The 26,765-nt window shown below is 46.9% G+C and overlaps 1 protein-coding gene across 1 annotated transcript in view; it reads right to left on the bottom strand.

Annotated features, from left to right (window-relative positions):
• Window positions 1-26,765, bottom strand: part of ANO2 (anoctamin 2) — a 344,241-nt gene that overhangs the window by 215,182 nt on the left and 102,294 nt on the right. Inside the window, exon 10 of the mRNA XM_088025695.1 lies at window positions 24,322-24,386. Within this exon, the coding sequence (XP_087881821.1) occupies window positions 24,322-24,386 (65 nt within the window). The remainder of the gene's footprint in view (window positions 1-24,321; window positions 24,387-26,765) is intronic.

The following is a 26,765-nucleotide window of genomic DNA, read 5'->3' on the forward strand; positions in this document are numbered from 1 at the left end:
TCATCTCAAACTAAGACCAGTTCGACATGAAAGTGTAATGAACAATAATGTGACAGTGCGTGTTAAGTGCCAAATAAAGTATGTGTCATAGTCCAGACAGAACAGTCCAAAAACAGTGGCATCAATTTTAGATGTAAAGGCCAAAAAAAAAAAAAAAGAGAGAGAGAGAGAGAGAGAAGAGAAAAGAAAGTCCCAAAGAACCTCGATGAGGGTGGGGAATGGTGATTTGAAGCATCTCTCCTAGAAGAGTATATGTTTCTTAAAAATGGGGACCTCCAATCAGAGAAAGACATGTATCATATGACCTCGCTGATATGAGGATTTTTTTAACCTCAGGAAACAAACTGAGGGTTGCTGGAGGGATGGGGTGGCTGGGTGATAGACATTGGGGAGGGTATGCGCTATGGTGAGCACTGTGAATTGTTGAAGACGGTTGAAGCACAGATCTGTACTTCTGAAACAAATAATGCAATATATGTTAAGAAAAAAAAGAAGAAGATAGCAGGAGGGGAAGAATGAAGGGAAGTAAGTCGGAGGGGGAGACGAGCCATGAGAGACGATGGACTCTGAAAAACAAACTGAGGTTTCTAGAGGGGAGGGGTTGGGGGGATGGGTTAGCCTGGTGATGGGTATTAAAGAGGGCACGTTCTGCATGGAGCACTGGGTGTTATGCACAAACAATGAATCATGGAACACTACATCAAAAACTAATGATGTAATGTATGGTGATTAACATAACAATACAAAAATTTTTTTAAAAATGGAGACCTCAACTGATCTTTTTTTGTTCCCCAAATTCTCAGTTCTGCATTATGTAGGAAAGATACTTCCCCTCTGAAGTATCAAAAAGTAAAGGAAAGCACAACCCATCCAACATTTCCAGTGATTCCTGCCAGAGGCAGAGAGTTGGATCAGATGACCTCTGGAGAACCCTCCTAGATCCAGGATTCTGTATCTAAAATGGGAAACCTGACGGGTTGCTCACCTGATCAACTACAGAAACTTACTGTGCGTTGACATATCGAATCAAGAACTCACTCAACAGTATTTTGCTTACTCCTTTCTCTCTAACCAAGCTTCTTTCTGCCATTTCCCCATTTTTGATCACTCCCCTCTCCCCAAATACACATACCCACACACACAGGCATTTAAAGGTAAATTAATCTCCCTTCTCTATTCTCAATTTAAATAATCTAGAAGTCTACTTTCTTCAGGAAATACTATATGGTGTTAGGGAATACAAACAGAGAATGATCTCACACTAAGCAGAGCCTTTAATAAGAGTGTCTCTATACTTTCTCCTTCAAAATGCTGTCCCAAGATGTAAAGTAACCAAAAAACAATTCCAGCTTGCTGAAAGTAATGGGTAAAAATCTGATGAGGAGCAGGACATTCACAGGGTCTCAAAGACTGTCCTCACAAATTTCTTATTAATTACAGAGGAAAACCAGCAACCACACAGTGGAGGAATCTCCACTATGCAGACAACACCATAATCCAGTGATCAAAGCTAACATCACCATAAAAGGGACACACAGACAGCATAAGCCTCCTGTTGTGATGTATTGAAAAGGACACACATCACTTATGTAGGATTCCTACTATAAAACCATATAATCTGGATCCAGTCATGAGGAAACATCAGACTAACCCAAACTGAGAGACCTTCAACAAAATGATCCTTTATTCTTCAAAAACATCAGTCATGAAAGACTAAGAAAGGATTACAAATTAAAAGAGATTAAAGAGGTATACCAACCCTAAACTGTAACACAAGATATTATTGGGACCACTGAAATTCCAATATGGATTCTCGAACAGATAATGATATAACAGCAGTGTTAAATTTCCTGGTTTTGAAAATTACACTGTGAGAAAAAATCCTTGTTTTTGGAAAACACACACTCAGGTATTTAGGGATAAAGAGGCATGATGTCTGCCACATTCTCCTAAATGGTTCAATAATCATAATATATTCACATATGTGGAGAGCGAGCACGCGAGAGAGAAAGAGAGGGAGGGGAATGACAGAGCATATGCAGCAAAATGTGAACCACCAAGGAATCTCAGTCCCGACAATAAGGGAGTCCTTTGTATTTTGCAGTTTTCCTGGAAGTTTGAAATTACTTGAAAATCAAAAGTAAAAAATAAATGAAACCAATTTCTCCTCGTTTCCCAGGCGTCACTTAGCCCAGGCCCTGGTATCTAAGTAGCAATGTCTTTTTTTCTTCGGCTCCACAAGCCATCACAGAAGAAGAAAATAGAGAAACACCCAGCAGCACCGCTTGTTTCTCAACATGAGCAGCCTTTCCTTTGATTTCAGGAGACACTACAAGTGAACAAAGTGATCACTGAAAGTAATTATCTGAGCATAAAACAATTAGTATGACAACCACAGAGAGAAAGTTAATAGCCATTTATGTGACTGTTCACTTGTAAACATGCTATAGCAGGGAAACTCGGCCAATGCCACTCTCTGCCTCAGGAATTACGAGTCTTAAATCAAAGTTACAAGGCAGGGCAGGCAGTAGGGGCGGTCCACATTTTGAGGGAGGCTCCAAAAACAAGCATAAAGATGTTCCTGGAAGCGGTTCTGGATGGGGAAAAGGAAACCTTGATCACTTCTCGAGGTCCTGGAATAGCTTGCAAGGGAAGGGGAACGGGCGTGTTTTCCTGGACATCTTTAAAAGAAGGGGAGACCGTCTAGGAAAATGTTACGATGTGTAGAATTTACTTCAAGATATGTCATCATATAAAGTGTGAGAGGATGTGTCTTACTTGACTGAACCTCTGATGCTGGTGCCAGCCAAGACAGCCCAGGTGTTCAGCTGACGCTCTATTCAGAAAGTCCGGGCTCACAGGTGGCATCTCTGTCTGGCTTATCTCTGTCGACAAGCACAGCCTGGTTAATTAGCATAGAGTGTCAGAAAAGGATTTTCACGGGTGAAAATAATTGACTAGCATAACGAATGCTAGAGAAGGGCTCTTATTTGGTGAAATTAGAGGTGTTTAAATAACGTGGACGGGCTCGACCTATTTCAGACATACTCATATCCTTGCTTATAAATATCCAAGGAGGGGCGCCTGGGTGGCTCAGTCGTTAAGTGTCTGCCTTTGGCTCAGGTCCTGATCCCAGGGTCCTGGGATCAAGTCCCAAATCGGGCTCCCTCCTCAAATGGAAGCCTTCTTCTCCCTCTCCCCCTCCCCCTGCTGTGTTCCTGGTCTCGCTATCTCTGTCTCTGTCAAATAAATAAATAAAATCTTTTAAAAATAAATCAATAAAAATAAATATCCAAGGAGGCCTGTACCCCTTGTCCTAGGGATGATGCCTCAGGCTAAACCCCGAAATGGCCCCACGTCTGAGTCTCTGGATTCTATTTCCCTGAGTCTCTGGATTCTATTTCCCTGAGGGTTTTGCCTGGAGTGAATCTTTCATGCATGGAGATGGTCAGAGAATACAAAAGAACAATGAGTTGGGACATTTTGAACATGTCATATGAACTATTATTTTTCACACTTGCTAATAAACGTCACTTACTACAAAACCTCAGAGGCTATTGAAAAGAATGGCGCATGGCTGAATTGGCCTAGGTCAGAGTGCAACAGGTGGATGAGGTGTGGTCCTACATAAACACAGGGACAGAGGCATGAGGGCCTTTTTGTTACTGATCTCTACCTTAATGCCACTGCGGTCTGAGGATATATGCCATATGACCTCAATTCCTAAAAATCATAGCAACTTGTTTTAGGGGCTAGAATATGGTCTAGCTCAGTAAGTTGGCCCTTGTGCACATGAAAAGAATGTAAGAATGTGTTTGCTGCAGTTTGGGTGCAGTGTTCTAGGAATATCAGTTAGGATCATTGCATTCACAATGTTGTTCAAATCTACTATATCCTGTTGTGTAAGACTGTTGAATCACAGACGTGTACCTTTGAAACAAATAATACATTATATGTTAAAAAAGAAGAAGAAGAAGATAGCTGAAAGGGAAGAATGAAAGGGGGGAAATCGGAGGGGGAGACGAACCATGAGAGACTATGGACTCTGAGAAACAAACTGAGGGTTCTAGAGGGGAGGAGGGTGGGGGGATGGGTTAGCCTGGTGATGGGTATTAAAGAGGGCACATACTGAATGGAGCACTGGGTGTTATACGCAAACAATGAATCATGGAATGCTACATCAAAAACTAATGATGTATGGTGATTGATATAACATAATAAAAAAATTAAATTTAACTTAAAAATCTACTATATCCTTAATGGATCGGCTACTTGTTCTGTCAACTACTGGGAGAGTTGAAATCCCCAGATATCATTGTGGCTTTGTCTATTTCCCCTTTCTGTTTTATTAATTTGTGTTCCATGTGTTTTGTCAGGTACACACAATCATAAATAGGATTGTTGCAGCTTCTTAAGGAGTTGGCTCCTTTATCAATACAAATATTATCCATATCTCTGATAATATTCCTTACTCTAAAGTCTATTTTGTCTGATAATGGATGTAGCCACTTCAGCTTCCCTTTGCTTAGTGTTTATTTGCCATGTCTCTTTTCAACCTTGTACTTTAAACCTATCTGTGCCTTTATATTTGAAGTATGTTTGTAGTAGGCACCATGTAGTAGTTACATATTGGCTTTTTTTATCCAATCTCACAATCTCTACCTCCTAACTTTGATGTTTAGGCCATTTATATTTGATGTAATTAGCAATATGCTTGGATTAAAGTATGCCATCTCGCTATTTTATTTTGTACTTGTTCAGAGCAACAATAGGGCTAACCTCGTTCTTTCAGGGATTACCTGCCTGCTGTCTGACATCTGGAAACAGTTATGACATAAATTTTAACTAGGTTTATAGTAGTTTATGGCAGAAAAGCTAGTCCTAGAGCAGGCACTCCAACATGGCCAGATGTGGAAGTAGGGAATCTGTGCTCAAAAGGTTTCTCAGGTGATTCTGGTGTGCTGCTAGAATTGGGTATCTCTGCTTTAATTCAAGGGTCACACTTTATATGGGTAGGATAAAGGCACATAGCAGAAATGTGAGCTGCTGGGTATAAGACAGTAGGGAATGCTGGGAGGGGTGGAGAACCAGAGAACATAGGTTCCAACTGAAAATATTCACATGTAATTTTTTTTAAAGATTTTATTTATTCGAAAAAGAGAAAGACAGCGAGGGAGGGAACACAAGCAGGGGGAGTGGGAGAGGGAGAAGCAGACTCCCCACGGAGCAGGGAGCCCAATGGCGGGGCTCCATCCCAGGACCCTGGGATCATGACCTGAGCTGAAGGCAGACACTTAACGACTGAGCCACCCAAGCGCCCCTCACATGTAATGTTTTTAAAACATCTTTTGAACCAAACATTTTGAAGTGTCTCCTGGCTGAAATCTTCCCCAGGCCACCAATTTGCAACATCTGTAACTCTTCTTTAATGCCATATACTTCTTAAAATGGAATGCCCAGATTTGAGCACCAGCTTCTATGGAGGACTGACAGCTCAAGGTCAGTGACACCATAATTATTCCCCATCCATACCCCATGAGTTCATTAGTTCAGTTAAGAAAAGTTCATGTTTGAAAACAAACAGAGCTCATGTTTAGCTGGTCAACTCACGACTGCCCCCCCATCTCACTCACACCAATGCCTGCTACATCAGGTTTTTGGTCCTGCACTGTATTTACATCCTGACTTTACATTTATCACTAGTAGATTTCACCTTGTTGGTTTGGGATCAGGGTTCTTCTTGCAAAGGACATTTTGAATCTTGACTCTGTTATCTTTCTAGGTAACTACTTTTTCCAGATGTGTGCCAATGGAAAATCTGGTAAGTATGCCTCCCATTTTCAAGGACCCATGTGACTAGGCATGACACAACCCCCTTGACTGATGTTGGCCAACTAGTGCTACCTCTGTTCTTCATAACCTCTACTCACAGAAGAACAGAGAACAGAGGAAAGGAAGCACAAGTAAAATGGCTCTTAGAAAGTGTCTTGGCAAAACTCTAGGGTGATGGTAAATTTGCAATCTGCATGTGGGTTTTGTATAAATGTTCCCATGAATACTCCTGCAGCTCATTTCCACAGGTAGCAGGTAATGCTGGAAATGGAGAAGCTAGGGCCACCACAGAGCAAGACTGTGGGGTCACTATTCCCATCTGGCTTCCACTCAGCAGCCCCAGCTCTGTTGTGAATTAGCTGAGTGGCCTTGGGATGCTGAGCTGTCTCTCCCAAGCTTCCAGTTACTCCTGTGAGGTATCCCTCTCCAATAAGTTTTGCCCTTTCTCTCACCCTGGCACCTACCCTCTCTCCCACCAGAGACTCACCTATGCTCCATTTCCACAAAGCCTGGCATTGCCCTGGCTGTGACAAACAGACTTCCAAGAAAAGTAGTTAGGGGGACTTTATCCTTCAAATAACATTCTTCAGTCTGATCTTACCAGCTTCCTATTCAAGATCCTTCCACATCACTTGGGCTAAGTATTCCATGCTGGCTTTATGATCTGATGCCTGCCTACCTTTCCTGCCTGACATCCCTCCCCACCACATGTATACTCTTCATTCCAGCCACACGCAGCTCCCTGTAAACCCCTGAACAACTATGCTTTTTCATCACTGCACGCCTTAGTTCATGCTGTCCTCCCTGCCTGGAATGCCCATGCCCCTCCTCCCCACCCATCTTAAATCATGATGCCAAACTCAGCTGAGTCATGCATCTTCCAGGCCTCCTCTGATTCAGGAGCCCTCCGAATCCCACTGCACATATTCTGTCTGAGCATTCATCACGAATCCTTAGGTATTAGCTGACTCATCTTTTCCCGAAGTTGACTATAAGCTCCTCGAAGGCCAAGATTTTTCATTACCACAGCCCAGACAGTTCCTGCCACAGTATAGGTGTTAGAAACATGGAGTGTTTTGAATGATGAGGCAATCATTGATGAACAAGTCCCAACACATGGGTCAGCTGCCTACCTCCCCCACAGGAGGGGCCAGGCCTGTAAGCTCAGCCCTTGTCACAGCATCCTGAGCTCAGACTCAGGTTCTTGGGACTCTGTGTCACAGCTGTAATCTAAATGTCTGACATCCCGGTGTGACTCTGCAAGCCATTCACTCAATTCTCTACCCTCTGTCTAAATCCTCTCCCTGGGCGCCTGACTGGCTCAGTTGGTTAAGCGACTGCCTTCGGCTCAGGTCATGATCCTGGAGTCCGGGATCGAGTCCTGCATCGGACCCCCTGCTCAGCAGGGAGTCTGCTTCTCCCTTGGACCCTCCCCCGTCTCATGCTCTCTCTCTATCTCATTCTCTCTCTCAAATGAATAAAATCTTAAAAAAAATTTTTTTAAATAAATAAATAAATAAATAAATCCTCTCCCTGAGCAGACAAGTTAAATGGAAGAAACCTCTCCCCTCTCCATTCACAACTGCCTCACAACCAAGGAGAAGCCACACTCCCAGATGTGCTGCCCAAGAGAGGTGCTCTGGTGCCTGGAATCTAAGAAGTCAGGGAAGCCTCTGGAAAAACATCAGTTGGAAAATCCATCCCCAGCTAGCCCTCTCCAGGCCTCTCTCCTGCCGAGTTTGCTCACTGTTTGAAGTCGACAACCCACTAGTTGTTTACGTTCCTAAGCCTGAGTTCGGGGCATCTGCAATTTAATTTGAGCCATGGATAGAAAGGACTGTTCTCTGTTAGAGTTGAAAGAGCATAAGCAAACTTCTAGACCAAACTCTGTGTGGCATTCCCCAGCACCACCCAAACCCTGAGCCTATGCATGCCTCTATCACTTTCCAAAATCACCTCTGGCAGGCCGAGATGGGGGGGTCACTTGTCCTTAAGTCTGGAAGATGACACTAGGGGTGAATGGGTACATAACAGCTGGGATGGACTGGTAAGGAAAGTAGGTGGAAGAAGAAAGAATAAAGCCTGATGGTTACTGGAGGAGGGAGAAGGAGAAACTTTAGGGGGGGACCAGAGAGGTTTAGAGGGTGATACCCGCTAAAGCTGAAGATCACTAACTCAAGCCCTGGGAGGGAGTGGGAAGGACTCAGGAGAGCTGTGCTGAGCCCTGAAACCCCATGCCCAGAAGTCAGGCTCCAAATAAATTGTAAAGAGAGTCGGCCAGGCATTCCCACCCCTTTTCTCCACCCAGGAAAAGAAGAAAGAAAAGTAGGGCAAGGGTCCTTCAAAATCACTCCCACAGAATCTGTCAGCTTCTACCACCACCATTCTTCTTGAAGATACTTCCTGAAAATATCTTCACCTACATAAACATGTCAACAGCCTCCTGCCCGTGCCTAGACGTCTGAGGATTAAAAGCCAACACCAAGGGAGGGTATAATGGACAGCAAAGAGAATCCTGGTCAGGGGATTGGGCATGTTCCCACTCCTTCACCACCGGGAGCCCACTTCGCATCTCATCTACCCTCACCACTCACTGGTCCTGCCTTGTGGCTCATTGGAGATTACTGTCACCTTTCACAGAGTACTGCTCTGCCTCTCTGCCCCATGTCACATTCATCACTCATCATCTCCCTATAGAAAACACACCATTGGTTTATGTTATTCGATGTGCACACAGGCAGGTCAGAGCCCCAGTTACCATGGAGAGCAAAGCCCTGAAGGGCAGCGTCCCATGGCCACAAGGCGGAGGGCCTTCCACTCCTCTTCACACTCACGCATGTGCACACACACGCACACAATTCCCATGCACCAACCCCACTAGAACAACTCAAAGCCATTTGGAGCAGCAGTCCCCAGGTTGGGCCTCTGGGCTTTCCCAGAGAGTCAGCCAGCCCCCATGCCAGGTCTCCTGCCATGCAGCTGCCATCCACTCTCTAGGCCAGCAGCCCCTGAGATGCCACACAGACTTTTCCACTCGTCCAAGCTTCTTAAGCATCTCTGATATACACCATGTGTCCCAACAGGAAAACACACACTCATCATCTCCACAAAATGCTCCAGATGTGATCAAAGCTAGAGAGGCAAAAGAAAACAGAGATGGGGGTGTTCGGGAAAGAGGAGAGGGAGAGAGAAATCCAGGGGTGTGGTGGCAGGGGTGCCCTGGGTGGTGGTGAGTCCGATGGATGGAGTTTAGAACTGGGATTCAGACTCCCAGGCTCCAATCCCTACTTCAACCTGCCTCCTTGTGAGACCTGGGGTCCTGCCCCCAGACCAGTTTCAGGCTTGAGATTGGAAAGTTGGTGCTGGGAGTGATGCTATAGATCACCTGGCCCAACCCCCCTACTGTTAGGTGAGGAAGGCGGCAGGTAAGTCAACCTAGAGCATCATCCACCACCTCTAACCCCACACACCCTTCCACCTCACAGCTCACCGCTGTCCGTATTAAATGTCAGCAGGTTACAGCAGCACAGATTCCTTAGCTAAAAGGCCTCTGACATGATACCTCTGTCCCTCTGCCCCATTAAATCTGTTAGAGGATTTGGGTTCCTTTTTTATAAAGTGAGGGGATGGCTTTCAAGGACCCCCCCTAAATCTGAAATTCCTAAGTCCCCATGATCTTCAGCAATACCCCCTTAAGGAACAAGAATTGTTTTATTCTAAAAGATCCTTCCTTATCCCATCTAACATCTGACCACATTGGTCCACTATCCCCCACCGTCACCTCAGGGCCCCTTTCAGGAAGCAGCCCCTGTGTCTCACCAACATCTTCCTCCCTCAGAGTGTAGCAAAACAGTTAATAATGGGCTCTAAAGTTGTACCGCTCGAGACCTGGAGCAAGTGACTTAACCACTCCGTGTTGCAATGTCCTGTTCTTGACAATGGGGACGATGATTGTGCCCACTTCACAGGGTTACCGTGAAAATTCAAGCAGATCATGCATACAAAGGGCACGGTGAAATGGGTGCATGGTGAGAGTGGTGTCTGATGCTGTTAGTAACGGTCATCACCATGTCTACTGAGACATCTGCCACTGGGGCACAGGGACATTACGACCTAGTGAAATCTGTGGGTTAGTTAGGATGTGGAGGGAGAGAACAGAAAAAAGACTCTGAGCTCAGCGTCATACCACCCAGAACATCCAGCATGTTCTCTCGGGAGGACAGGAGATATCCAGGAGCAGAAGCCGCTCTTCTTCCCACATACCCCCTCCCCCACCCCCACCCCCACCCCTCCATCCTGTCGGGCACAAAACAAGCAATCCCTTCCTTGGGCCCCACAAGGAAGAAGTTCAAGTCCTTTAAAAGTAAAAGCCAACCAGATCATGTCAGTGCTGCCCACACAAGTACACCCACGCAAGCCAAGCCCTTCAAGGATGTGCTCTTTCCTTTAGGACAAAGTCCAAAACCCTCAACCGGCCTACAGGATCCTCTAGGCCCTGATACCTGCTTCACCCCAGCCTGGTCCCCTGTCACTCCCCTCACTGCAGACCTAATGCCCCTACATCCCAGGCACCCTCTCCCAACAGTGGGGCAGTATACACAGTGGTGAAGAGAACCGACTCTGGAGCCAGACTTACAAGTCCAAATCCTACTGCTTCCTTACTAGCTGTGAACCTGGGTCACTTAACAATCTTTTTGTGTTTCAATATCTCATCTGTAAAATGACTATAATAGTATCTATCTCAAAAGGTTGTTGTAAGCTAGCAAATGCAAAAGAGCTTAAGCTGTGCCTACCACACAGGAAGTACCAAGTAATATTAGCTATTGTCATTAGTCCACTCACCTTTGTCTGGCTTATCTTTGGTTTCATTCACGTATCAAATCTGAGTTCAAAGTAACTTCCTTAGGGAGTCCTTCTCCAACTACGTTGGATTATCCTATGTTTTTATTCCCATTATAGTCCATGCTCCTCTACTATAAACCACGTCACACTTAAAATTAACTATGCATTATCTGTGTTCCCTGCTAGATCACAAGCTCCATGAGATCAAACTAGCATGGACCACAGGTCCAGATATTCCTGGGACAGTCCTGGTTTACACTTGTCTCAGTGTGGTAGGTTAGATTGGTGTTCAGCAAATATGAACTTCTCTTTCCTTATGTAAGGGTATACTTTCCAGCAACATGGATTTGTGCTTGGCCATGTGACTTCTTTGGCCAAAGAGGTACTGTTTGTTTCTATTGCTTTGCTTGTGCTCTTGTTATTCACCATGACAGGAACATGCCCCAGGTAGCTTCTGATCTAAGGAGAACACCTGAACACAGTCTGGAGCCTGGAGCCAAGCCAAGCCCAGACAACCCTCAGACCAAAAAGAGCTTTTCCACTTAACCTACAGACACATGAGCAAGACAAATAAATGACTGCTGTTGTAAGCTACTGACTTTGGGGTAGTTTGTTATGCAACGTTCTTGTGACAATAGCTGACTAGTACACTCAGCATAACTATTAATAGCGTGCACCTTCACACTCAAAAATGTTCCAGGTTAGATGATAAATTACCTGGTCACCCAAAGTCAGCCCATATCTATCTTTTTATCACTTTAACTCCAGTGCCCCAAACAGTGCCTGGCACAGAGAAGGTGCTCAATGAATATTCTGGGTAAAACTGAACTGAATTACATGGTCTCAAATCTCTCTCCCAAAACATGGAGTCTTCTTCCCAACTCCATGGTTAGATGTTAAACCTTCAGAGGAGGGCTAATATATCCAAAGGGAGATACGGTCTCACAGGATTTGACAGAAAGATGTTAAGTCTTCAGAGAAGGGCTAATATTCCAAAGGAAGATATGATCTCACAGGATCTGAAAAAGAGGGGCAACAGACCATGGAGTAAGCATGGAGAATGACCAAAATGAAAGGAAAGGAACCCCAGCAAGAGGAATCTACATCAGGTTCGTCACGTGGGACTTCCAGGGGGCAGAGAGTACCTGTGAGTGGGGCAAAGAGACACTCTTGGTATGGTTCTTCTCTCCACTGAGCAACTTACCTTCCTGACTAAAGGTTGAGGACTGGACAGAGTATCAACCTAAAGAAATACCGCCATCTTGTTACTGATAACAGCTGGGAACCAGCCATTGTCCTTACCCTCATCCAGGCTAAAATGCACAAATAAAAAGCTGAAAATCCCAGTCCTCCAAACCCCCGTCTCTCTTGTGTTCAGTTGAATATGGATTCTATGAAAGAAACCAACGAGGTCAAGCCAACAGCCCTGAGGCTTGTGCCCTCAAGGAGGATTTTCCTGAGTCCCTTCAATGGACTGGGTGACCCAGGCTAAGTGCCACATCTTCCACAGCCTGAGTCAACCACTGTGCCAGGGGCAGACAGCTATCCTTGGCAATTAGCCAACTACCCATATCTCTGAATGCCTTGAGATAATCCCAAAGGTACTGGAGGACAGCCATCTCCCAGGCAGGGATCTTGAAGCTTTTTGTTTTGTTTTGTTTTGTTTTTGTTTCTTGCTTATGTCTGTGACTTCCAGACCCACAAAATGCTGTGGTTTTCCGTTTCTAAAACAGAGGCATGTCCCTCTGCGAAAAGCATGGGTGTGCCGGGCTAATTAAATTTAGCTATCTTGTGGTTGTTGTTCTAACGTGTGATCCGCCAATGTTATTCAATGTGTTAAGACGTTTTCTGTTTATGTTGGTTACATACCCATGTGGTGTGGGTGGAGAACATCACTTGAGGGAATATCATTAGCAGGGACTGGGAGCTCAAGGGTTCCAGAGCCACGCAGTGAGACCGTGGCTCCCGGGATCAAACAGTTGGGCTGTGTCCATGGTAACTTACCCATATGCTAGTCCCCTCCCTCTTTCTAAGACAAGATCAGTCCCCTCAGATCTACCTGAAGTCCTTAACTCCCACAGACAGGCTTACACCTGCCACAGCCAGCCTAGAGGTTTTGTGGAGGAGAACAGATTCTCCTCTCTCTGTCAGGGAGAGAGATAGCACCAGGTCCAAAGGGGCTGAGTGACTTGCCCCAAGCTTCCCAGAAGAGTAGGTGAGAAACTGTCTGCTCTCACCTCACAGGTCGGAGCACACAGGTCCCCAAGCCATTGTAAGCTGTTTTGCCACCTGCCTAAATTCCAGAGAAACCACCTGACAGTTGGTTCTCCCCTGTTGTGATCCCTTTGTCTGGGCTCTCTTCCCTCACTGTCTCAAATATCTCCAACCATGGCCCGTAGCCCTGTACTTTCTTCTCAGCCCTTCCTCAGCCCCAGCCATTCTTGAGTCTCTCCCAGTCAGCCTCTCCTGACCAGGAATGCCTTCATCCGAGTCCTATAAATCTCCCGACCATATTTTCTTCCTCCTTCAAATCTCTGCTTTCTACTCCAAACTCACCTGCCCCATAAGTTGTTCTTTCTCTCACAAACCACACTACCCCTTCGAAACCTTCTATCACCGGGGCCTAGCACATCTACATACCGCTGTGTGTGTCAGCTCCCCCCTGGGCGCTCCTTACAGCTCGTGACCTCCATCAGCAGCGTTCTACTGTGAGCACCTTGGGTCCCACCATGACACTTCGAGCTTCCTGCTCCCCTGCCCCCTTCTTTTAGCTTTGACACCAACTCCAGGACAAAGCTCTTCATCCAGTAAACCCTTGATATAAAGACCCATTCTCATGTTGTTAATAGACTCTGAGCTCTGTTTTAAGAAAAATCTCTGAGAGTCTGAGTTTCTTGGGACCTGACGGTGTCATACTTACTCTGGTCCCATCTCTGAGGCCCCCTAAGCTTCAGAAACACCATTTCACTCTCACTGGGAAACCAAAAGAAGACATTCCCATGACAAAGGCAGAACCCTCCACGAAATCCCACACTGAACGGGAGCCAGACTCCAGGATGGGCCGCGGAAAAGTCTCACCTGGTACATGGTGCCAACCTGCTGGGGTGTCTGGTTGCAAAAGCTGCAACAGAGACCCAGGCACACAGTGGCATTGTGCAGGGAGCCAATCAGTTACCAAAAGCAAGAAGTGACAGCTGACGACCCGACAACATGAAGAAGTCAGAACAAAAAGACTATAAAAAATAGAATTGAGAAATCAAAAACATGGCATTCTCTGCTTAACAGAGGCACAAACCATCCTATCCAGCTCAACAAGCTGAGAGGGGCCCATCATTCCTGCTATGCACAGAGGAATCCTAGCAACAACTCCATTGTGAGGCATGGGTTGACTATGGTCAGTGAGCTCCACTCACCAGCAGCCCACACCGGTTTTCCCTCAGAGATTAACACCAGGGAGCTGGAAACCCAGCTCGCTTGACATCCAGATGGATGAAGCACTGTGTCACCTTCAGCCCCATGCTACAAGGGAAAAAACATCATTTCTGGAATCGGGCAGGCCTGGTTCGATCCTGGATGGACTGGCTCGGTGGCGTGGGGAAGCTCCTTATCTCACTGAGCTCAGTATCCTCATCTGTAAAATGCAGGCAAGAATACCCACTTAGATTTATCCCTGGGCTGCAAGGTTGGTTCAACATCCGCAAATCAATCAACGTGATACAATACATTAACAAAAGAAAGAACAAGAATCATATGATCCTCTCAATAGATGCAGAAAAAGCATTTGACAAAGTACAGCATCCTTTCTTGATCAAAACTCTTCAGAGTATAGGGATAGAGGGTACATACCTCAACATCATAAAAGACATCTATGAAAAACCGACAGCGAATATCATTCTCAATGGGGAAAAGCTGAGAGCTTTTCCCCTAAAGTCAGGAACGCGGCAGGGATGTCCACTCTCACCACTGCTATTCAACATAGTATTAGAAGTCCTAGCCACAGCAATCAGACAACAAAAAGAAATCGAAGGCATCCAAATCGGCAAAGAGGAAGTCAAACTCTCACTCTTTGCAGATGATATGATACTGTATGTGGAAAACCCAAAAGACTCCACCCCAAAACTGCTAGAACTCATACAGGAATTCAGTCAAGTGGCAGGATATAAAATCAATGCACAGAAATCAGTGGCATTCCTATACACCAACAACAAGACAGAAGAGAGACAAATCAAGGAGTCAATCCCATTTACAATTGCACCCAAAACCATAAGATACCTAGGAATAAATTTAACCAAAGAGGCAAAGGATCTGTACTCAGAAAACTATAAAATACTCATGAAAGAAACTGAAGAAGACACAAAGAAATGGAAAAACGTTCCATGCTCATGGATTGGAAGAACAAACATTGTGAAGATGTCAGTGCTACCTAGAGCAATCTACACATTCAATGCAATCTCCATCAAAATACCATCCACTTTTTTCAAAGAAATGGAACAAATAATCCTACCATTTGTATGGAACCAGAATAGACCCAGAATAGCCAGAGGAATGTTGAAAAAGAAAAGCAAAGCTGGCGGCATCACAATTCCGGACTTCCAGCTCTATTACAAAGCTGTCATCATCAAGACAGTATGGTACTGGCACAGAAACAGACACATAGATCAATGGAACAGAATAGTGAGCCCAGAAATGGACCATCACCTCTATGGTCAACTAATCTTTGACAAAGCAGGAAAGAATGTCCAATGGAAAAAAGACAGTCTCTTCAACAAATGGTGTTGGGAAAATTGGACAGCCACATGCAGAAGAATGAAACTGGACCATTTCCTTACACCACACACAAAAATAGACTCCAAATGGTTGAAAGACCAGATGTGAGACAGGAGTCCATCAAAATCCTAAAGGAGAACACAGGTAGCAACCTCTTCAACCTCACCTGCTGCAACTTCTTCCTAGAAACATCGCCAAAGGCAAGGGAAGCAAGGGCAAAAATGAACTATTGGGATTTCATCAAGATAAAAAGCTTTTGCACAGCAAAAGAAACAGTCCACAAAACCAAAAGACAACCGACAGAATGGGAGAAAATATTGGCAAATGACATATCAGATAAAGGGCTAATATCCAAAATCTATAAAGAACTTATCAAACTCAACACCCAAAGAACAAATAATCCAATCATGAAATGGGCAGAAGACATGAACAGACATTTTTCCAAAGCAGACATCCAAATGGACAACAGATACATGAAAAAGTGCTAAACATCGCTCGGCATCAGGGAAATCCAAATCAAAACCTCAATGAGATACCACCTCACACCCGTCAGAATGGCTAAAATTAACAAGTCAGGAATCGACAGATGTTGGCGGGGATGTGGAGAAAGGGGAACCCTCCTACACTGTTGGTGGGAATGCAAGCTGGTGCAACCCCTCTGGAAAACAGTATGGAGGTTCCTCAAACAGCTGAAAATAGAGCTACCATACGATCCAGCAATTGCATTACTGGGTATTTACCACAAAGATACAAATGTAGGGATCTGAAGGGGTACGTGCACCCCAATGTTTATAGCAGCAATGTCCACAATAGCCTAACTGTGGAAAGAGCCAAGATGTCCATCGACAGATGAATGGATAAAGAAGAGGTGGTATATATACACAATGGAATATTATGCAGCCATCAAAAGGAATGAGATCTTGCCATTTGCAACGACGTGGATGGAACTGGAGGGGGTTATGCTGAGTGAAATAAGTCAATCAGAGAAAGACATGTATCATATGACCTCACTGATATGAGGAATTCTTAATCTCAGGAAACAAACTGAGTGTTGCTGGAGTGGTGGGGGGTGGGAGGGATGGGGTGGCTGGGTGATAGACATTGGGCAGGGTATGTGCTATGGTGAGCGCTGTGAATTGTGCAAGACTGTTGAATCACAGATCTGTACTTCTGAAACAAATAATGCAACATATGTTAAGAAAAAAGAAAAAGAAGTAGATAGCAGGAGGGGAAGCATGAAGGGGAGTAAGTCGGAGGGGGAGACGAACCATGAGAGACGATGGACTCTGAAAAACAAACTGAGGGTTCTAGAGGGGAGGGGGGTGGGGGGATGGGTTAGCCTGGTGATGGGTATTAAAGAGGGCACATTCTGCGTGGAGCACTGGGTGTTATGCACAAACAATGAATCATGGAACACTACATCAAAAACTAATGATGTAATGTATGGTGATTAACATAATAAAAAAAATTGCGAGTTCAAAAAAAAAAAAAAAGGAATACCCACTTAGCAAGGTCACTGGGAGACACAGAGTTCACACACACAAAGTGCACAGTTATGATGCATTGATTTCCAATAAAAAAATAGTCTTATGATTATACAGTATTTGTCAAAACTCGTGAGCTGAAGAACTCTATTGAATCCTGCTGACTTAGAGAATATTACTGTTTTCTTCCAGGGAACAGATAAATAATACCTTTACTTAACCAAACCTATGTCCATCACCACAGTATTTGTGCAATACTTTATCACAGTCCACAAAATAATATCGTGGGCCACGTGGGACAGGTGTTATAGTCCCTCTTTCATAGCCAAGGAAACTGAGGTTCAGAAGAGAACAGCTTGTCCAGACATTACATCAACTGGAAACAAAGCTGGAGCTAAAACTGAGTTCTTTTCATTCTTAATCCACTGCTCCTAGCCTACAGGAACGTCCCTAAGCCTGTGCCTCAGGACTTAAACACGTGCACTCTCTATCCATCCTCTAATTTCATAAGTGGCAACCTTACTCCTTCTCCATTTTCTTCCTGGATAGGGGGCTCTTACTTGTTTAAGTCTGTTTTCAGATCATCCTCTCCAAATCTTTGATCACATTACTTTTCCTTCCCCAAAATATTTCCAGCCTGGCTGGGAGTTTTTTCTTTAGGCATGATAACCTGAGTTAGACACATGTGAGGCTCTGCCATGATTCGTAAGTGATGTGATCCTAAAATGTTTCCTGGCAATTTCCAGGGTCTTTGGGTGCCGTAACATATCACATGGATGTTTCTAGAAACAGTTACGGTCACCCCTAATAATCTTTGCCTGAGGCATAGCCGATTCCCCTGATCCCATCACCATAGATGACTAGTTTGGGGGTCAATTTCCCCTCATGATCTTTTCCATATGCTGTTTTTTATAGCCTCACAGTTACTTTTTGTAAGTTTCTCCATCAGTTTGTCCCTTCATTTCCCAGAAAAGCCTCGTGGTCATCTACAGGCTTAGAGATTTGACTCTGAACTTAAGCTCCTTCAGAATGGGGCCATGCTTAATTAATTTCCATATTCCCAGTACCCGTGTCTGACATATGGTCAATGCAAAATGTGTTGGTTCAACAACCCCAGATGAGGTGTGCAGAGGGACCCCGCTCTGAGCTCCCCAGGCCAGTGAGTCCCGAAGAGAAGCATCATGAGGATGAAGAGTGCTGTGTCACATGACAACAAGCAGAAAGGCCCGGGAGTGGATTATGTAGAAGAAGAAAAAAAAAAAAGCTCAGGTATAGGAGAACTGTTAGGGACACAAGAACTTTTTTCCATTATTTAAAGGACTGAGCTTCAGGGAGCTGACCTGGAATCAAAAGGCAGGAAATAGGTAAAGTTCCTGCTCTGGCTCCCTGACCTCATGGCTAGAAACGTCCAGCAGAGAAACAAGCTTCCCCTGAGGCAAGGCGCTCTCTACTACGAGAAAAATGAAGCAGAAGATAGGCATTTGCTAGACGAACATGAGGCTGTGAGAGAAGGTCTCCATCCCTTCATTCCAGGCCCAGGCCCTGAGGCAGCCGACCCAGAAGCACGTTCCATCTCTGGGCCACCATAGTTCGATCGCAGCGGTTCCAGGTAACTGAGAGTTTATTGCTCACGAGGGCGAAAGGGACATGGAATATATAGCTTGCCATATATTTTTAGAATAATAGCAGCCTCTCTTCCTCCCTGGGAAGTTGGACATAAGAGAGTCAAGGAGGCAATGAGCTGTGAGCCAAACAGCCTGCTCCTTCCCCAGTTCTGCCCATGGAAATCTGGGCGGCCATGGGGAACATGTGTGTGTATAGCCTCCTGGTGCTGGGGATCCACCGTCTGTACCATATGGCTGAAACTACAGCCGAAAGATGAAGAGTTTGATCCGAAACGGGAGCCACCATCCATGGAAGGCTGTTCTGAGATTTGAGAGGCCACTCTCATACGACCAAGCCAGCCTCTGGGCACAGCCTTGGACCGGGAGTGGAGAGCACTTTGTCCCAACTCCTTGTAGGCCACAGGCCACGGGCTTTCCCTCTGGGAGGGTGCGCGCTGAAGGTCAGTGGCACTCGGTTGGGGAAACAAGAGCCTTATCACAGCTAGATTTAATAAACAGCCTGACTTATTTCCTGATCTGTAAAATGGGCCAGAACACAACAGCACAGAACGTTACCATCCTTGTTTCGGCCTTGCCACAACCAGCTACGGACTGCTGTTCTATGTCTACTGTGACCCCCTCACCCCCAAAGGAAAAGAAAAACATTCTTCAGGCCCACAAGGTACTATTTCTTTCCAGCCTGCAAAATGTTTCCCAGCTAAATCCAGTACTTCAAATGTTGGGACCCATGCAAAGACCAAGGTGCTAGCCCCACACTTCAACTCTCCTTGGTCTCCCCTCCCTTGGATCTAGCCTTGCCTCCTTCCAACCCTGGATTCTCTACTAACTCACAGGGCAGAACGAGGGGCATGGGCCAGATTGGCATGGAATCTACACAGGTGAGGCTTCCAAGTCAACTTTTTGACGTAACCACTTGCAATCAACAGTCATGAAGGATCTAGCTTTGGGTCAGTGGGATTTCTGGCCATCAATATCCGGCTAAAAATAAATCCATACACAGGGCAGCCCAGACTGGCCATGAAGACACATTTAGGTCCTTTAACCTCAGCCCTTCAGAAAGGAACATTTCTAATTCAAGCGCCACCTCTTCCAGGAAGCCTTCCCTTATTCTGCTAATAGCAATTACTCTTCATCTGTTGTTCTGCAGTATTATGTTTGTACTTATGTTCTAATCCTTCTAAGCCCCCACATCATCCTGCCTTGCACATGCCTACCTCCCTATATAACTGCTAGATCTTCAGGGCACAAACTCCCCCTTATTCATCACTGTACCTCCCCACGCTGCCTAGCACAGAGACTGCTCCCTGTAAGCATCAGCAAATGCTTACTGCGCTGGATTGAACTGCCTTTATAAATCCCAGAGAAGGATCAAGGAGGAGGCAGCAGGGCTCAGGAAATAATTAATCATGGGTTGATCAACATTTTTTCCTCTCCATTCCCTCCCCCAAACCAGCTGCGGCCAGTCCTTCCTGAGCCTGGCCTGCCGAGAAGCCTCCTAAGAAAGAATGTGGCTTCCTCTGTCTTCCTTCTGGAGGGATTTGGATGGGTCACATTTCAGGAGAGTAGAAGTGGGGCCCAGAGACCAAGAGGGATGAATCAAATCACACAGCCTTCTAGTGGCTGTCTTGGAGAACCCTGGCAAGGACAAGGACCTCTGCCTTGCATAGGAGGAGGGAAAGGCAACTCCCATGATGCCAGGACTTCAGTCAGACTCCCCACAGGCGGGGCTGGAGAGAGCTGGGATTCTATGATGACAGAGATGTGTACGTAGCAAGTCAGGGCACAGGGCTGCGTGTCTCACCACAGATGAGGCCCAAAGGCTCCTGAGGTGGTACGACCCCGTAGAAATCACTCTCGAGTCACTGTGGAAGTGTTCGTATCTGAAGGTTTCAAGCCAGGACATTGCTAAGAGAATCCCGGAGCTGCCACATGGATGGATTTCGTGTCCAGGGCCTGATTTTTAGGGAGCCTCACTCGCAAAGTGGGCATTCCTGAGAGAAGTGGGAATGAGGGACAGCCAATCAATCACTCCTCTCCAGACCGTAACCCTGATTCCGTACAGCGAATGCTAGGCTGCCTGTGCATCATCCCCTTGGTGAATTCCCCAGAGCCAATGGGCTGCCATCGTGCTAAGCTTAGGAGACTTCTGGACCCCTCTTTTCCTCACACCATCCTACGCAGGCAGTGGCCAGGGCTGAAAATAAAATTTTTGTAGATCAGTTTCAATATAGTTAGGAGCTCAGTCAGACTCAGCTTAAAGCTTATTGCTTTGTCTCATCCATATCAAAACCTTCCAGCTAAGAAAATCAGCCTGTGAGCAGACATTAATTTTAGTGAAAAGACAAGTCATGGCCCTGACTAATAGTGGATCACACCTGTACAAATCCAAAAGGCCCCCAGGCTCCCCAGACAATAAAGGCTGTTTCCCTCCTGGGATGTTGGGGAGTTAACCCAGAGCAGTGCAGACAAAAATCTACTTTTCTGGCTGCGAGGACCCTCTTATGGCTCCTAAGGGACCAGAAGAGTCATTTCCTTCCAGCAAAGGCATCATTTCAGCCATTGTCTTAGTCACAAGCTGTGTTTCTGCCAGGGCACAAGCACTGCTGGCGTCAAGTTCCCAGAGAGAGCTACTGTGAGTGGCGTCCCTGCTGGATGCATCCCTGGGGAACTTTCCAGGCAACACTTATACACACACACACACACACACACACACACACACACACACACACACACACTTACAGTCAGCTCAGGCCTACAGGCCCCACCCGAGCTTTCTAGAGCAAAGCTATCATCCAGGGTTGGAGAGCCCTGTTGGGCTGGGAGACACCCATCAGCAGTCTCACAGTGCAGCCTGCTGGGCATGAATGAAGGTGCAGCAGCAGGAGACAGGGGTGAGGGGTGCAGAGAAGGGTATCTTGCCTCCCCTCTGTCCACTTTCAACACCTGAGAAAGGAGCCTCAAACCCCAAACTGCCAGTGTAGGCTTGAAGGCCTATGGAAGGGGAAAGACAGTCTTGGGGCTTTCAAAATGCAAACAGTTCTACCCCCACTGAGTTCTCAACTGCTCAATGCTTTAGAATGTTCCAAATGGCTGGCATAAGGGAGGAGCACTGGGGATCCACAGGAGGACCAGAAGCTCCATGCTGAAAATAAGGAGCTGAGTGTCCAAGGAAATAGGTAGGAATACCTCTTGTAAGCTTTGTATAAATTATCATTCCTAACTTATATAAGATTCCCCTGCTTCTGCCAATCTTTTTCAGTACCGACATATGGGTAAAATTTCTACGCGAGGCACAAAGAGGGTACACCTCACATTAGCAAGTAGCGATGGAACAGCACTGACAGTGTGGGGGCCAGTGACGGTCAGGGCAGGCAGCCACAGGTGGGGGGAGGGGGGGGCTCTGCAGGCCAGGTGGGTCCCGACAGGTGGTGGCAGGAAAGTTGGAGAAGCAGCCGGAGAGAAAGGGCACTGAAAAGCACCCACAGGACCTGGTGCCAGAGGGGACAGTGGGAAGTGAGAAAAAGGGCAGCCGACACAGAGGAGGAAAGAGGTGGCTTTGACAGAATCAGAGTGAGCTGGGCCATTTGGAGGGCAATGTAACGTGAGTTTCAGGTGGCACCTGCTGAGTGTGGGTAGCCATTCCCCACACCCTGCACCCTCTTTTCTCTTCATGAACCCTCCAGCAACCTGCTCCTGCTTACCTGTCTCTGCTTACCCGCCTATTACTCTGCTTGCCCCTCATTCTCTGGCCCTTCCCTCTCTTCCCACTACTGTCACTTTCTCCTTCCAGCAGCTCCTTGAGGTCAGAGAGTTTCTTATACCACTGGGTAGACAACAGCCCCCCAGGGCCCCCACATACACACTACCCAGTGTCCCCTTCCCTTCCCCTCCAGCCAGCCTCCAAGAGAGGCCTGAGGCTCCAGCCTTCCTCCCTCCCAGCCAAACCAGCCAAGCCGCTGGCCTCGCCCAGGGGCTGTGGGAGCTCCCTGAGCCATCTGATGTGTGCGGAGCAGTGGACAGCCTCCAACTCTGCAGCACACCATGCCCCGTCTAGACAGATTTGAGCTCTGTGTCCTCAGGAACCACTGGGCCCCAGAGCGGGGCTCTGCTCCAAAGGCAATTCTTCCCCTGCAGGTGAGGCTGCTTTGGTGGCCAAAACTGAGTGCACAATGGAGCCATTTCCCACTTAGCTGGTGGCCAGTCACCTAAAGCCTCTGGGGAAAAGACAAAGCTCTCTGGTAGGGAGAATTCTTATTTTTTAATATTTTTAATAAAAACGAACGAGTAGTTGGAGAAAACAGGCGACAGAGTGGGAGGCCACTTGGGATGCAGAGAGAAAGATCAAAGCCCCCCAAGCATGGAGGAAACAGCCTTGGTGTGGCCCAGAGAACAGTCTAGGTGGCCCATGCTCCATACAAGGCAGCCTGGGAATGGGAGGCGCGGGGTGAGGAAGCCTCAGCCACAGGCACCCCGTGGCCCTGCTCCACGACCCCAGCACTACAGTTAATGGTCTTCAGCTGGAACAAACACCTGCTGTCAAGAGATGTCCAACCAAGCTCCCAGTTCCCTGGGAGGGCCCTCATATCTCTGTGTGGGTGGCGAACCTACCCAAACCGCAGCCCCCAGGCTGCTCTCTTCTTCCAAGAAGAAGCTGGAGTTCCTCCCCCTGGATACAATCCTTCTGGCAGCTGCCCCTCTCACAGTCCCAGCCCCGGGCAATTAGCCAGGGACACTCTCTGTGTTTACCGGCTGACTAATTAGCTCATTCGAAGAGCCACAAGTGACTGTGTGGCAGTGAGGCCATTATGTCAGTCATGGGGCCCAAAGTCCCCATCTTCCCCAAACGAGTATGTGCTACCAAATTTCCTCCCAGATCCCTCAGTTCAGCCTCCCATTTTCTTTTCCCAATTTATGATAACCAGGATCCTGAAGACCACAGAGAGAACGTGGCTTGCCCGAAGAAGCAACAGCCCATAGAGGTGGGCCCCGTCTCCACTCTCAGCCCAGTGCTTTCCCACCTCACAGTGTCGCCTCCCAACTTTCCAGCTGGGTAAAAAGCTGGGCTCAACAAACCCACTGAGCTGCTAGAGCCCTCAACCCACTTTAGGCTAGTCAGACCTACAGCATTCTAGTAAGTTCTCTCAAAGGACTTTCACCAGTGTTCGGTAGAAGCTAGGGAAACTCCCAAGGTACCAGGACATCATTTGAGGGGCACCACTGAAGGGAGAGATTCCAAGACCCTGTCTCTTCTCCCTTCCTGCCATAAAAAGTTGACATGCCCTCTCAGACCAGCCAGCTTATTCCTCATGCGATTTGCCAGGTGTTCCCTTCTCTTGGTCAACACCGTGGCTACTTTGGCAGAACGTAAGGATCTGCTTTACCCCATCCTTCTCCAGGACAAATCTGAAGGGACAATAGATGAGTGATAACTGCATTCACACACACACACACACACACACACACACACACACACACACACACACACACACCACACAGTAGAGCAGGCAGGGAAAGAGAGACCATAGTGCTGAAGACCTCAAGACGGAAGTCATGGTGTATCCATTACACTATCTGCTGCCCCACACGGACCCCATCCCCCTCCCTGTCCCTGAGCTGCTTCCCCATGCATCAGAATAGAGCAGGACAATCATAGCTCAGAAAAGCAGGTCCCTCTGCTTGGCCAACAGACTGCCAGGGGTTAAGAGGGTTGATGGGTATCTTTCAGAATCTGCAGCTCTAGGGCCCTCCCAAGAGTGCCGCTCATGTCTTACCTGATGAGGTCGATAGGTTGAAACTTATAAAACACTCCATAGCGTGCCCATTCTTGATACAGCAGCTAAAAAAGAAGAGGGGAAACAGATTAGGGGTGGAGGGGGCAACCATTCACCTTTTGTTTTGTTCACCTTAGCAAGTCAGAATTGTATCCCCCACAACTACCCTAGTAAGTCAGAACGGAATCCCCAAAGCCCAGCTTCTAGGAAAATTCATACAAGACATCCACAAGGAAGGTTTCCAAAGATGGGAGGCTATAGAGGCTGACTTCCCTTCCCCACGTAATAAAGGTGATGACCTTCATCACACTCCAGGCCAGTGCCTACTGCACCTGGCAATCATAACCCCACCTTCTTCACTCCCTTGCTTTGCTTAGTCCAGCAAAATGAGCCTGGTGTCCCTTCATTCACTCATTAAACAAGTGTTTACTGAGCATCTACTATGTGTCAGATGCTAGACACAGCTGTAAACCAAAGTCATTGCTGCCATAGAGCTTACGCCCTGATGTGTGGAGACAGAAACACGTCAACATCCAAGATTTATAAATGTCATGTGGAAAGCTAAATCAAGGCAAGGCAGTAGAACACGAAGGACAGGGGAGTGGGGGAGGGTGCTATTTCAGACAGATGGCAAGGGAAGGCCTCTCTGAGGTGACATCTGCGCTGAGACCTGAAGGAAGGGAGGGAGTGCACCCGGCAGAAGAACACTCTTCCTGTGCAAATGCCCTGAGGAAAGTGCATGTGGTATGTCCTGGGGAAAACAGGGAAGCCGTGTGGCTGGGGCAGCATGAGCATGAGGTGAATAATCGGAGATAACATCAGAAGGTACTGAGGTGGCAGATCACTTGGAGGCTTGCAGGCCACGCTAAAATCTTTGCATTCTGAAGGAAGCCAGGGGGAGATGATCCGGATGGACTGCAGATTGCTCACGCCAGCCCCCGTGTGGGGAAGAGACGGAGGGCTAGCACAGGAGCAGGGGTCTCTGTAGCGGTCCAGGGCAGATGGAGGCGGCCTTCACCACGGAGGCGGTGGGGGGAGTAAGGAGAAGTGGGTGGTTCCACTTATGTTTTAAAGGTCGCGTAGGATTTGGTGTTGGATTGGATGTGGGGTAGGATGGAGAACCTGTCCTGAGGCGCTCAGTAAATGGTGACTCTATGTGCCGTGGAAGAGCAGGTGGGCAAGGACAGAACCAGGAGTTCACTTTGGGATGCACTAATCTGAGGTGCCCTGGAGGCATCCCCGTGGGGCTACTGGCGTCCGGATTTCAAAGGAGCGTCCACCTCCTAAATTTACAAAGAAGATGTGAATTTGGGAGGTGTCTAACAGGAGATGATTTATAAGGTCATTAAGCTCTGGATGCAACCACCGAGGGAGAGGAAGTAGGTAAAGAAGAGGTGTGCCAGTGGGGCCCTGGTGCGGTGACCTTCAGAGACCAAGGAGATGATGAGCAGCAAAGGAGGTAGAAGAGCAGGGAGCGATGGAGAGGGCTAGAAATGTGTGGTGTCCCCGAAGCTAAGGGACAATTGGTTTCAAAAAGAAGAAACTGCCCAGCTGTGGCAAACACTGCTCATGGGTCAGGTCAGGTGAGAATGGAGAAGTGACCTCCAGATTCGGTGACTTTAAGGTCACTCATGACCTTGACAAGAGTGGTTTCCGTGGCAGTGTGAGGGCAACACCTTAGTGGAACACTGAGGGAGGAAATGATGCACCCACATCAAGGCGTGCCATTTTGTGATGTCTGAACAGCAATTTTAGCAGAGCGATAGCATGTGGACAAAACCTAGGTGTTGTCACTCCTGGGGCAAACTGCATTTCAGTTTCAAACACTTGGCCGGCCAGCTTCACAGATTATCTGCAAGTAAATGAAGTAATTAGACATCCTCTAGATATCCACGCTGAAGAGATATTAGCATGTAGTCAAATTATATGTCTAGACTTGACAAGTTTGCCAGACACTGGCTATCTTGTTATGTTCTCTATTCTCCTTACACATCACATAGAATTCGCGAGGAATTCTGTCCAGGAGAACCTGCCCTAACTAGGTATTTTGGATATCCAGTTGAACAGCAGGAGGCCACCCTTTTCACCTAAGACCCTTTAAAGACACAGTTTTTTCATAAACTGACATGAGAACTGGCATTCCACCTTAACGGATTTAGACTTTTATGGTCATAGTCTCTCCCAACAATGGCGAAACAGAACCCGAAACCGCACGGACCCTGACAGAGCAAACTGCCACCACCGTTAGCACCACCTGCAAAGCAGGAAACCCAGGCACAGACAAAGGGGTTACTCCGAGCCTGACTGGCAGAGGAGGATGCGAGTCCGCGAGTTCAGATGCCGCTCCTTCCAGGCAGGTGGCCCCTAACCAAATCTTACTGTTCTCATTAGACCTCCTCCTCCCCTTCACCTCAGGTGCTTCTACTGCCCTGGGTCTTTATTCC

This window comes from Eumetopias jubatus, unplaced genomic scaffold, assembly GCF_037043125.1.
Source record: "Eumetopias jubatus isolate StellerSeaLion01/CBP00866 unplaced genomic scaffold, mEumJub1_p1.0 scaffold_8, whole genome shotgun sequence".
Classification (NCBI taxonomy): Eukaryota; Metazoa; Chordata; class Mammalia; order Carnivora; family Otariidae; genus Eumetopias; species Eumetopias jubatus.